Below are 14,490 nucleotides of genomic sequence, written 5' to 3'. Positions count from 1 at the left end.
GGCAATTCTTTGAATGTCTAACTGCCCTCAACATCACTTTTATTGTCCCACCAAACTTGGTGACTCAAAGTCAAGAATTAGAGACGTAAAAAGGCAAGAGTCATTTCAATATAACCACATTATTAAATTTGCAACATATCCTCACCATGCCTCATAAGAAGTGCTGCTCAGAGCAAAAAGTTGTCCTGCTGTTCACATGCTTCGATCAATCAAAGAACCCAAGGTGTCCAATGAATACGTACTACGTCTTCAGCAAAGTCCATAACTTATGAACATCTGGTAATTTATTGAATATACATAGAAGGATAGATAAGCTAGATAAAGAACTCCGGTGAGACGGTTTGCAATGATACTTAATGCAATTTTATTCAGAAATACACAGCAAGACACTAAAGCGAGAGAAATAAAGTAAGTTTGACATGTCAAAATCATCCAAACATATGCTTACATGGAGAATGTCTGGAAACATTTGAAGATTGTAGAGATTTAATGATCAGTCTTTAAGATAAGCTTCACTTGGCCAAGAGAATCTTAAGTGGCCAAGGGTGGTTTGTGGATAGCTGGTAGTCAGAAGTAGTTCGAGCAGAGGTCAGCAGTTCATAATCAGCTGTAGGTTGGGTAGCATGCGGGCAGATCCTAAAAACACAATTGATGGGTCTTGCTCATTAGGTCCTGAGTATTCAGCAAGTTGGGCGACAGCTGGATACACAAGGTCGTTCGTATGTCCTGGTGATGCTGCAGGTTGGCTGGAAGACATTGGAGACACCCCCAAATGGTCGGCAGCTACTGGAGACAAAGGTGCTTGGTCGACTGAAGGAAATTTGTAAGGGCCTAGAGGCATGACAAGTTGCTGGTGAGCAGGCAACTACTTGGCTAGTGCCAGAGTTGCAGGTAACATTTGGATAGCAACTTGGCTGGCAGCTTGTGGTCTCACAGCAGCTTTCTCGACAGTGGTCTAGAAGCCAAGAACTCCCTTGGAAGGAACTTGGTAAATAGATACCATTCTGGCACTCTGCCTCCCTTGGCACAGCAGAGACAACTGGAATGTTGCATTGTTCTCCACGAATCCTAGGTAAGTAGTTTCTAGAGGAGCAACTGTACTGCATGGTGTCAGAAGAGAAGGTTTGGTTGGGTTACAAAGAACAAGCACCCGAAATATGAATGTCACCATTTGCACTACGGCTTTTATACTTCCTTGCTAATGGGTGGAGCATATTATTCAGCCTCTCTTTCTCATGGCTCAAAAGAATTTGCCTTACAACACCACATTAATCTGTGGATTAATTGCCTGTACTAACACTCATAAAGAAAGTTTAGTAGTTTGGTTAATAATTATGAGTCTCCTGTACTGAACTTTGTTCCAAGAATCAGAAGTTTATAGAGCTTCAAAGCTTAGGCCATTTAGACCCAAATTTCATCTCATAATATTCTTATTCATCAATATGACTGTACTCCCAAGAGTGCCATGGACCTATGATTACACACTCTCTCCTTTCTGACTGGGAGTAATTATACACATGAACCATATCATTTGTACATTTTAATATGCTATAACTAGTCATTGTTCTAGAACTAATGGGACTCGCATCCTCTTGATAACTCAGTATCACTAACAAAATACATAAAGGTAAGTTTCTGATTTTTAATATCAACCAAGAAAACTATTTTGTTTACTCTATTAGAAGTAAAACACTTAGGAGTGAACTTAGAGGAGAATACAACTTTAGTGTGGGTTCATGATACAAAGCAAATTAAAAGTTCCACGCAACTACATTTGTAGCCAAGATTCCTTTTAATAATCTAGACACTATTTTCATGACAAATTTTTAATTTATTAACTAAAACATAGAAATAACTCAGGAAAGCTATTTACACATGATCTAAATAAGTCAAATGGATTTTTTAAATTGTTAACAATTGTAGTTTGAATAAATCTAGTTCCTTTATCTTAAGAAACAAATATTACTGAAGAGTTATTCATCACAACTCCAGGGGAAGTATTTTGAACATGAAGAAATTGACTGAGACAGTAACATCATATTACTGCCACAACTCAGACATTGCAACATCGTTACACAATATCACAACACACAATTAACAGACTCAGAACCAAGATCTGGATGTGTGGGTGAGTCCATCACCTGCCCCTAGCATATACTTACATTCCAGATGGATTTAGGAGATAATAATAAGGACTAGTATGTACACCACAGCTTTATTTGTCTTTCCTTTCACAGCTATTGGTAGACTTGATCTACAACTCAGAGAGAAAATAAGGAATATCAAAGAAAGGCCTGAGAGTCTAAAGTAACTTGGTCTTTTAAAGTAGCATGCCAAAGTACAGCAAGGGCAGAAAATCCTTCCATTAGACATGATTCAAGGACTACTTTTCTCAAAATTTCAAAATATTTCAAAACATGGGTCTTATCTTCAAAAAAATCTGTCAGTCAGTCTTGTGAAACTGAATTGGAATAGAATATTTTTTTTCTTCTCATATCTTCCTACTGTCCTGAATCTACCAACCTAGTTGCATTCTTGGATGTAAATTAACTTTGTCTCCTGAGTTGCTATATCAACATTTTCCTTGCTTTTAAAATATTTTGGTTTTTTGATACAAAGTAAAGTTTAAGTGTCTGATATGGAACTATCTAAGGATTCATTGATAGAGCCTGCTGCCCATCATACTTATCAAAATAGAGACATTTTAAGAACTGGTCTTTATTACATATGCTTGGAGCACAGTCTCAGGGTTTCTAAAAAATGTCCCCTGAATACCAGATAAAGTTTTCATAAGTCTTATATAGTTACCATTTATCCCAAAGGAAAAAAAAGATACAGTTAGAAATTACATTTACCAAAAGGCAAAGGGAACATTTCAAATATAAATTTTTAAAAAAAATTGTAGCTGGCCAATGGAGAGCAAAGAGGTTTACATGTCAAAAGAACAGAAGGAAAAAAACGTTACATCAGATCAAGTTGGAAATTGATCAGCAGCATTGAAAGGAGTTAGTCTGGAATTTACAACTAGCAGTGGCTGTCTTAAAACTGAGCCAGAAATTCTTCTATCCCTAACCAGTTAATCATTGGAGGTCTTAGCTAAATTCCACACTATGAGCAAAGCTTTCCTTGAATATGTTATTTTTCTTACAAATAAGCAACTCATGCTGAATCCAAACAGAGGGGAAAAATTAAAACTCTTGGTCATAGATCAACATGAAAATCAAATTTGTTACCATATTTTTATATATCCTATCAAACTCCTCTCAGGATGCTTCCGAACAAATTCTCCTACATGCATTTCCACAGGCAGATATAAGTACTGGAAAGCATTGAATACAACAGCAAAACAAAAGCAATAAAATAACAAATATTGACATATCATAATTTCCTTGGTCCAGCCTGTTCCTAGTACCCAACCCCACATGTCCTTTAAATGCCATATTTCCTTTTCTGTCTTCTTGGATTTACTGTCCTGGTAATTCATTTACTTCTGGGAAGCAGTTTACTTTGGAAATTCTGTGTCAAAAGTGTCTGCCCTAGACCAATGTTGACAAAACATCCTGGAGTCCTTCGTTGGAATGTTAGTTGTTAATAGTACCCAGAATAGACCTTATTTCCAGAACAGTGTTTAATAGGTGTTTCTGTTACCAGATCCACTTCCTAGGTACCACCTGATGTACAGAGTTTCCCTAGATAATACTGTTTTTTTGTTGTTTGTCCTGCATTTTCAAAGAGAACTAATGACCTCATGGTCTAATGTTTTGACTTGTACGTGAATTGGATTTTTTGTGTGATGCACAAAATCATCAACCTCACTCTCTCTTTCAGTCATCAAACTCCAGTGACAAGACAAAAGTCAAGATGACTGGTGATGGCCTAGGGTACAACTGATGACTTTGGCATCTTCAGTGTTTGACCAAATTCTCAGCACTTCACAGTGCTTTCATTGATTGTCTCCATGACTCTTAGAATAAATTTTTCTCATTTGCCCATTCCGCTGAAAAAAGTCTTCACATGCCCTTAACTCACCTATGAGTTTGAGGCCTGTTGCTTACCTTCCACCTGGTTTAGCCTGGTTGCCAAAATGGTTGACCAGGGTGTGGCTGCTATGAAGGTTAGAGCTTCTTGGAGCCACAGGGGTTAGTTGAGTGCCAGATAGTTGAGATCCACCAAAAATGGATAAGCAGTCCTGAAAATGATTTGGCAATCCATAACAATAGAGATGCTAGTACTGTCTGAACATCCCGTACACCTCAATGGTGCTTAAATGCTATTTAAAGCTGCTAGCAATAAGAGTTAGTATAATTTAGTAGAACCTGACAAATCTAATCCCATGGTGCCAATTTGTAGTTAATACATGTGATGAAAGTTGGTTCAGACCTTATGGAGCTAATTTTATAAACACTAGAGTTAAAGGAAAAATATCAAATTAAGTTGCCTGGAATTCATCTGGAGACAGCTGGATGGCTCAGTAGATAGAGTGCTGGGCCTGGAGTCAGGAAGATCTGAGTTCATATTTGGCCTCAGACACTTACTACCTGGGCAAATCACTTAGTCCACTGGAAAAAGAAATAGCAAACCATGTCAGTATTTTTGCCAAGAAAACCTCATGGATAGTACGGTTCATAGGGTCATGAAGAGTGAGACATGACTAAATAAACCAAACAACAACAAAAAGTACGAATAATTTCAGTCTTCACATACTACTTACCATTTCAGTCTTCATCTGAACCCTGTACATGATATGAATAATGCCATCCACAGACTAGAGAAATAATCAGACTTTGTAAAATAGTCACTTTTGTCTCCTAATATTTTCAGAAAGACTTCAAACAAGAAAAAATCTTCCATTTAAAAGCAGCTCACAAAATAAGGTACGAAATGAGTTTTAAATTGGTAACTCTCTGCTCTAATATGAAAACTGGCCCTTTAATCCAGCAATTAGAACACACTACAGGCTAATTTATTTCTTTAATGAAATGATATGAACTAATTCACTTGATATATAAACTTCAACAAATTGAGATACAACTTTTTCTTAAAGTTAAGTGCTTTGCAGTTGTCCTGTTTCTGATAATACTGAGGACCACACATTTTCTTTTTCTTTTCCAGATGTATATACATATATGTACTTGCAGATCTAGTGATGAAAAAATTTCTTGGCAATTAAAACTAATCCTTTAATGAAAGTCTCAATCCAACTTGAGATTTTTTATCAAAAAGCACTATATTATATCTATGACAGTTGCTAAAAATACATCTATAACCTATTACTAAAAAACATCCAAAAGGTATTACCAAACCATATTCAAAGCCTGTATATTTTGGCATATGTATGGTTAGACATCTATGAATTAACAAATGGATCTGAAAGAAACTTAATAGTTGCTTATTATCTCTGGTACAATTGAAACAATATCATTTAAGACCATCATTGTTACTTGGCCTTTTTCATTGTTTTTCACTGGGGTAATAATGGAAGTTTCAAGGCTACTAATATCATTACAATTTTCACGAGAAAATTTAAGTATATTCTTTTATCCAAGAAAACGTTCATGGATGAGTAATATATTTCTTAGTTCTTAAATGGAAGAAATCTAAGGAGGACATGGATGGGGGACAGTCCTTGTGTTACACAAATATATCAGGGAAATTTAATATACAATACCAAGAGGTACTACTAAGAGATGTTAAGGGCAGGGATGAAGTACTTATTGGAAGCCCCAAACCTCAGGAATCTTGATGAAATCATTCTCTGAATTTCACCAATTGGGGTGGTGGTGATAGAGTTTTGTCAACTTTTCTCACACTGCTTTCCCCATAGAGTTTTGTCAACTTTTCTCACACTGCTTTCCCCAAAGTAAAGTTTACTACACCATTATAAGTAAAAAAGAGAATTAAAATTTTACATCTCTATCCAATCACTTTTTTTCATATATCGCATCTTTATTCCATGTCCTGTTTGGAGAAATATAGATATAAATACCTAGATATCTCTGTCTCCTCAAATATATTTGTGTGTGTGTATGTATATGTATATATTACATGTATATATATATATTCTCAAGCATAAATATCCTGAATCCTCAATATATCTTCAAATATTCCCTCAAAGGATACACACTCACACACACATACACACACACATATATGGAAACCTATATCACTTTGAGGATATAAAATCCTGTATTATATATAAAATCATCACATCTTTGAAAAGATGATACTGAGAGAAAATATTATTATACTATTTCATTAATAACCAGTTACCAAATTGGGATCTAGGCTCTTCCCTTGATATTTTCTCAGTAAGGTCCAGTCTTGTTAAAATCAGTCTCTGAAGGATATGACTAATTGACAAGATTACTTCCAGTCCTCAAGGAAAACACTCCTCAATCTTGGACTGTATCCCACTCAACTAGGAGACCTAATTCCTGTTTAGAGTATAAATAAAATCTAGTCTGGGTAAGTTATTACCCTGGGAAAAGGAGCTCCTGTCCTTCTGCCCCTCCTTTAGAGTTCAGTATGACCTAGCTCATGAAGGAGAAAACCAGACAAATTGGTCTGGATGAAGATGGATTCCCTCGTTCAGATTACTGGAACCTCCTGATCAAGCCAAGGTCTCAACAGGAGAAGATAAAGACTTCTAGCCCACTTTCCCATTAAAAATCCACTAATCAGGGTTGATTTTCATTTGTCAGGGGCATTTCCTTTCAGAGTCTCCACTGGGGATGTTTGGTTACCTAGAGAAACCAATGACCAGCAATTTAATGATTTTAGGTTAATCTAATTAATAAATTGATTATTAATTACACAGAAACTCTGTTTCTTTGCTTGTTTGTAGGATTATAGCCATGCCTGTTTCCCCAAAGTTCTATCAAGCTATTTTTTTCTTTGCCAGTAGGTCTAAAAGATGTGTTCAACAAATAGTCTTATATTGAATGTTAATGTGGTAGACACTGTCAAGAATCTGATGCCTATGTGATAAGAAAACTAATAATGTCATTCATAATTAATTATTGTAAATCTTTGAACTAGATTTACTTTGATACACATCTGCTTCAGCAGTCATGAAGAAAAACTCCTTGATGATTATAGTCGTGCACAAATCCAATTCTAGAATGTTGCTAAATGAAATCAATGGACCATCTTCATTGGGGCAAAGAAGAATAACAGGTTATGTAGCTGGCAAATATTATTACATAGTTTTATGCTTTCCCAAAGTTTGAATTAAACTAAGATTTTTTTTTATTCTGCCAAGCAAAGTATTAAAAGAGGACATGAGCTGAAAAGGAGTAGTTTCCTGAGGTTGTCAGCTCCCAGTAAGCAACTCATCTCTCCCCTTGCCTTAATACCTCTTACTAGAAACTCGTGATATTGAACATTGAATTTTCCTGATATGTTTGTGTAAATCAAAGACTAACCCCCACCTAACCCCAACCTCCTTAGATTGCTTCCATTTCCACTTAAGGAAATATGTGATTGAACTATGAATGTTCATGAAGAGGTTAATTCTATGGTTTCTATTTAAAATTACTTTAAGGTGAAATCAATGAGAAAGTTTGCTGAGTTTTATTCTCTATTGTCTGTTTTTGTATTGCCTTTTTAATTATAAGTTTAATTATAAGATTCATAGCTGAACCTGAAACCATTACTTTGTTATGAAGATCTCTCTAGTTACTGCAATATATGAAAGTATTAGTTTCATAATCAAAGAATCATTGAATTTCCAGAGTTGAAATTTCTCTTAAATGTCCCCTAGGCCAAGTCACGACCTTCTTGATACAGAAGAAATTAAGAAAATATTCACCTTCTAGAGGTTTTTGCATAGAATAAAAACACAATAATTCATATATAACCCAGACAATTCATTACATAAATAACCAATAAGTCATTCCCTATTGCAGGCTGTGAGAGTCATGGGACAGTGGCTTAGTACCAGACCTTTATTATTCCTGTTGGTGGAGGACAAATTCCAAAACCTAAAAAAGTTTTTAGAAAGAATTTTATAGTCAGTTCAATAAAGGAGAGAACTAAAAAAAAGTGTGGTACCATCCTCAAGTCTTTGTGTGGCATACATTATATTAGAATTTAAATAAGGGTATCAGTGTGCCAAGTGCTGCATGTAGGCAATTTGAGATGCACACATATGCATATATGTATGTAAGTATGTATGCATGTATGAACAGGTATATATGATAATACCGAGTTGAAGCCAAAACTTCAATTTTGGAGAGACCCAAAGCAAGAGCTGAAAGGGCCCCAAATAGGCAACACCTTATTAAAACCCATTCTTCATCATTAATAACTCTCTAGTCTAATATGAAAACTGGCCCTTTAATCCAACAATTAGAACACAATAAATACTTTAATTTTTTCTTTATTGAAATGTTATGAACAACTAGTCCATTTGATGTATAAACTTCAACAAATTGAAATACAACTTTTTCCTTTAATTGTTAAGTTTTAAGGTTGTCCTATTTCTGGTAAACTGAGGACCACAGGTATTTTCCTTTTCTTTTCCAATTGTATGTGCATATATCTACTTTCAGATATAGTAATAAAAATATTTCTTGGCAACTAAAACCAATTCTATAACAGGGGTCTCAATCCAACTTGAGGTTTTATCAACAATCACTAAATTATTATATTTAAGACTGTTGCTAAAATCATATCTAAAGACTGTGACTAAAACACATCCAAAACCATGTTCAAAGCCTGTGTATTTTGACATCTGTATGGATGTGAATTTACAAATGAACCTGAAAGAAACTTAGTAGTTGCCTATTATCTCTGGGACAACTGAAAATACATCATTTAGGGCTAATTTTAGACTTGAAGAAATAGTTATAAAATGATTCACACTTTCATTCCCAGGTAGAGAATTATTTATTTTATCTGATCCTTATCACCTCTCAAAACTTCTCCAAAATGGGTCTTATGCACCAGAGATAAAGCTGTCTCCATGATTTAGGATATCAATAGTCCAAACAAGGTTAATTAAAAACAAACAAATAAACTCTGTGAACTAACAATAGAGAAGTCAATGTTTCCTTATCCCTAAGCATACTCTTCTCTACTGTTTATGCTCCCTACCACAAGGTTGCACAAGTCAATGCACAGCTTACAACGAATCCAATTTCTATCTTATCGTGCCCTGCCCCATTCCTCCCCCCAGTGCCATAGATATCCAAACTCCAAGTTGGACAAGTTTGTTCAGTCTCTGATAGCTGTATGGAAGCATTATGCATGACAACAGAACTCAGACAGAGCTAAGGAACAGAGAGAATTGGAGAGAACATGTTTACCCCTATTTTCTCAACATGTCACTTCTCTGTGCTGCTGGACCTGAGAACTGACAAACAGAGGCAACAAGACAGGACATGCCTCTGTGTGTGTGTGTGTGTGTGTGTGTGTGTGTGTGTGTGTGTGTGTGTGTGTGTGTGTGTGTGTAGGACTATGGTCATACCTGTTCCCCAAAAGTTACTTAGAGCAGAGATCTAGATTGATGAACCATAAACTGCCAAGCATGGGAAGAGGTCGAAACACTTTGAAATCCAGTCTCTATAGAAACTGCAGTCCTAGGAGGAGTAAGGAAATGAGCAATAGGGAAAACAATGGAAGGGAACCCCTAAAATGACCAAACTTCTGAGGAAGAAGAAAATTAAAAGACTTTGAATATAAGCAGATAAACCAATAGGAAAGACATTAACAGCAGAAGAAATTATGACCTCCAGAGCTAGTAAAAGAGTTCAGACATCTGAACACATACTGAAAATATTAGCAAATGATTCTAAGGAGGGAGAGGACGCTGTGGATTTGGAAGACATCATGGAACACAGCACTCTGTTCCTAAATGGTTTAAAAGAAAAACAGAAATTACGAAGGCACAATTTATGGCTCACGCAGCAGAAATAATTGGCAGAATAGAAAATTTTGAATCCAGGGTGGCAAGTTTCACTAAAGAAACAAAAGTGAAGACAACTTATTAGAATACAGTATGTGAATGTGAAGAGCAATCTGGAAGAAGTAAAACCCAATATCATTTTAAAAATCATGTTCTTCATCTAAGAAAAACATAGTGATCTCAAAGACATGATGCATAAAGATGTCTTAAAGATTATGACTTTCCCAAAAGAACGTAACAAGTTAAAAAATCTGAATAAAAACAAAAAAATTGTCCAGAACTTCTGAATAAAGAAAACAAAGTGCCAATTGAAAGAAATTAAAAAATCACTTCCAGAAACAAAATAACAATGCTACAAGCACCAAAACACATAGTGGATAAACTGAACAATCCAATTGAAAAACAACAAATTTTTAAGTGACCAGAAGAGAAATTTTTAAATAAAAAGGAAAAGAAATTTGAATAATACAAGATTATTCTGTACTCACCAGAAAACATGAGATTATAGAATAATATATTCCAAAGATCAATGAAACTCAAGGTGAAGTCTAAGATGATTTACCCTAGAACTTTGAGCCTAAACATCAATGAAAAAAAAGATGGATATTTAATACTCAAGAATGTTCAAAATGTTCTGAGAACGAAAACCATATTTGAAGAGAGTGTTTGCTCCTCAGTCACCACCAGATAATAAAAATGCAAGAAAAAATAAACCAATATAGCACAACAACAAAAACCAAATGATAACAGAGAGATCATTAAGAGACTTCCTTCTATATGTACATAAGGAGTTGAGTGAAAGAAGAGACTGGATAGAAGTGATAATGGAGAAATAATCCTGAATCATCATGGACTAAACCTCACAACACCCTGATTACAGACAAATCAATGTTTTGCTTTTGAGATTAAATAGCAAAATGAAGGATGAATATAAAGAGAAAGGAAAAGAACAAGATAGAATGTAGTATGTGACATCCTTTTCAAGTCAAAGGCTGACTATGAAGGGGCATAGTCTCTCAGGAAGAGGAAAGCCTATTGGAAAATGATGAGGAGGCAAAAAGGGGTATTGAAAAAGGTGGGGGAAAAGGAAAAGCTTTTTAATGGTGTGAAGAGGGTTCCTATGGTAGAAGAGATATTCTTTAAAAAGAGATAGGAACATAGAAAGAATACTTCCATGGTCAATATCCTCTTTCTCACCTGCAGGACTTGATATTTCTATAGCAAAATAGAAAAAAACAGATCCAGGAGACAAGGCAATAACAGAAACTGTTTAGAAGAGAGAACTCAAAATACGTACCTCAAAAGTTTTAATTTCATGAGAAAAAGAAATATTAAAGGACCAAATAACAAAAGAATAAAAGCATAGAATAGACAGAAAAGGAAAGTAAATAATGAAGAGAATGAGGGAAAGAAATATTTTATAGAAAAAGAGGAAGAAAAGAAAAGTTAAAAAAACTAATCAACAAAAGAAATAGAAGGTGAGCAAAGTAAGGGGGATTCTACTTGACAGATTAGCTGGGGGGGGGGGATTTGGGGAAGAGGGAAAGAATAAAATAACTAGGTAAAATCAAGCAGGAAAAAGCAACCAATCAGCAAAATTCCAAAACAAGGGAACAGAGTGACAAACAAGAGTGAGGGGGAAGCAATACAGAAGGAATCAGGTCAGCTTTAAAAAAAGATTAATCTAAAGAGACATTGTACTGTGTTTACAGTAATAATTTTTTTAATAATAGCAACAGCTAACATTTGTATCACGATTACCATGGGTAAGGCACTGTGCTAAGCACTTGACAAATGTTGTCTCATTTGATCCTTATAACAGCCTTGGGAGATAAGTGCTATATTATGGGGTTATTCATTTAACAGATGAGGAAACTTTGAGGCTAAGAAACTTACCTAAGGTCACCCCAAATAGTGAATTTCTGAGATCAGATTGAACTCAGATGCTCTATGGTAAATCCCTCTAGGGGAGAGGAAAATCGTAATTTGGGGAAAAAACAATATTGGAAATAAATGGGAAAAACAATAAACCTGTGTCTCATAACTTTAAATTTGAATGGAATAAGCAATTCAATATAATGGTGTAGGGTTTGTATTGGGAAAAAGCCCTAAATACAATAATAAGGGAAAAGTCATAAAAACTTAAACTCTATGAAAGGTGGATGCCCAGAAATGGTGAACTGTTCAAAATTATACTTTAAACACTGAGTCAGAATGTAAGATATTATGAACTATGAAAACCAGAACAAGAATATTGTGGCCAATATGTGACTGGTACATGATCCATACACAAACTTAGGTTTGGGTATAACTTTGGCTTAACTCCCAAGCTCATTACTAAGAAGAAAACAAAAAATATCTACCAATGACTAGTGATGCTCTCTCTAGGTCCTCCTGCCTTTGTCTGTTTTCTATAATTACCTTGGGGATTTTGGGGTTCTTCAGCGGGAATCCACAGAACTGTCTGGCTGTGTCCCCAGATCTAAGTTTGCCTATTTGTAAGTATTCATAATGAGTGATTAAACTACTGACTATAATCAGCCCAGAACTCCATGCCCTCTTCCTTTGGTATAAAAAGAACACCCCATGGATATGGGGAACGTGCAGGGTTTCCCAGTGGGGGATTTCCAGACCTCACAAATGGTAAAGAGTGACACATTGGATAAGAAAACAAACCCCCACAATCTGTTTCCTGCTTTTGTGGCTCAGTCATTTCAGTCGTGTTGGACTCTTTATCACTCTATTTTGTTTTGTCATTGTTTTCGTGTTTTTGGCAAAGATACTGGAATGACTTGCCATTTCCTTCTCCAGCTCATTGTACAGATGAAGAACTTTTTCTTGTAAGAAATATATTTAACAGATATACACAGATTTAAAAAAAACAACAGAAGTTGCAATAGTACTATCCCACAAAACGAAAACAGAATTCAAAACATAAAAAGGAGTAAATCCTTCTAGAGTATACTGAATCATTGGCAACAGGACAATGAAAATTTTAACCTTATACGTTTCAAGTGACCTAGCATCTAAATCCATAAAGGAAACACTAATTCAGTTACAAGAATTCATAGACAGTAATACAATATGATTTCAATGTCCTTCTCTGTTCTGGTTACATCTAACAGAAAAATAACCAAGAAAAAATAGAAAATAGGACAAATTGCTGGAGGAATTAGAGTTCAAGACGTGTAATGCCTTCTAAAAGGGATTGCTAAGGAAGACATTAATTTATATGAAACGTCTTTAAAATTGATTATATATTATGACACAGAGATGTTGCAAACAATTGTAAAAGGGATTTCTTCTGAATTAGCAGCCATTATTTTTAAGTAGCAGAGAGCTTAGAATAAAGTAATCTAAAAGGCATGGAATCAGCAATCAAGAAAAATTACCTAGCAAAAAAGGATAATTCTACAGGGCAAAAAAAACCAAAACAAAAACATCTCTAATAAATAGGAGACTTTTAAGCATTCCCGATGAAAAGACCAAAGCCTCTTGGAAACTTTAAAGTACAAACATAGCAGTGAAGCTAAACATAAAAGGTAAGCATGAATGAACAATCACGAGGGACTAAACCACAATAAACTGTCCACATTCAAATGTTAGGAGATTATGTGTGACCCCTCCAATCATTATCAGAGATCATAGAGGGAATTTAATTGACAGAGGGCCTTAGAGTGTTTCTGTTGTTTTGATGGTTTTAGAGGAATAGAAAAGGACCCCCATATTGCAGTGGGAGAGGAAGGAAAAATGGGGAACATTATTTCACACAATTGGAGTGTGCAATTAGAAGTCTATACAAACAAAGAGGAAAGTGTCAGGGAACATTTGATATTTTAATTTCAATCTCATCTGAACTGATCAAAGGAGGGGAAAATGCACACACTAATACAGTAGGTACAGAAATGCTTTTACTTTAATGGGGTAACAGGAAGGAAAGGAGAGGTGGGTGTGAAAAAAGAGGGAGGGCATATTAAGAAAGGGATTAGTCATAAGCACAACTAACTAAGGAAGTACCAAAAATTTTATAGCAGCTCTTTTTGTAATGGTAAAGAAATGGAAGCTGAGGGGGTGATTGAATGACTGAACAAATTGATGGATTTATTCACGATTTGCTACTATGTTCCGTGTGGAATTGGCATTTAGTGGTAAGGGAGTCAAGCTTTGTATACAAGACTTGGGACATTCTTTTCCTGGTAAGGAATAGTGATTAGAAGTGCAGCCTGACCCCAAAAACTTATTTTCTCTCATTTAACAATATTGAAGGGAGCAAAGAGAGGAAGATATGAAATAGGAACTCTAGAGATATTTGTTCTTGCCTCCCTATTGGCAACATCTAGGAAGTTCCATGTGTATATAAATGGTCATCAGGGGCAAAACCATATCATACCATACATGTACCCTTTACAATAAAATCTATGATTGATCATCCTTGTTTTGTGCTGAGTGTCTACATAGTATATAGAAGATGTCAATAACTCTGTCTCTATCCAAAACACTGAGGTATCAGCTGGGCACCCTGTGAGCTATGTGTAAGAAGAAGATCTTTTGGTTTAGGATTTGTTTAATAATTTTATAAGCTC

The 14,490-nt window shown here is 35.3% G+C and overlaps 1 protein-coding gene across 1 annotated transcript; it reads right to left on the bottom strand.

The window, feature by feature from the left end:
* Positions 1-340: 340 nt before the first annotated feature.
* KRTAP11-1 (keratin associated protein 11-1) lies at positions 341-1,120 on the bottom strand. Its single transcript, XM_072606944.1, has one exon. The coding sequence runs from the start codon at positions 1,104-1,106 to the stop codon at positions 681-683; it is 426 nt and encodes a 141-aa protein (XP_072463045.1). The 5' UTR covers positions 1,107-1,120; the 3' UTR covers positions 341-680.
* Between the last annotated feature and the right edge of the window lie 13,370 nt (positions 1,121-14,490).

Source organism: Notamacropus eugenii, chromosome 5 (assembly GCF_028372415.1).
Source record: "Notamacropus eugenii isolate mMacEug1 chromosome 5, mMacEug1.pri_v2, whole genome shotgun sequence".
Classification (NCBI taxonomy): domain Eukaryota; kingdom Metazoa; phylum Chordata; class Mammalia; order Diprotodontia; family Macropodidae; genus Notamacropus; species Notamacropus eugenii.
This window is presented reverse-complemented; position numbering and strand designations above follow the sequence as displayed.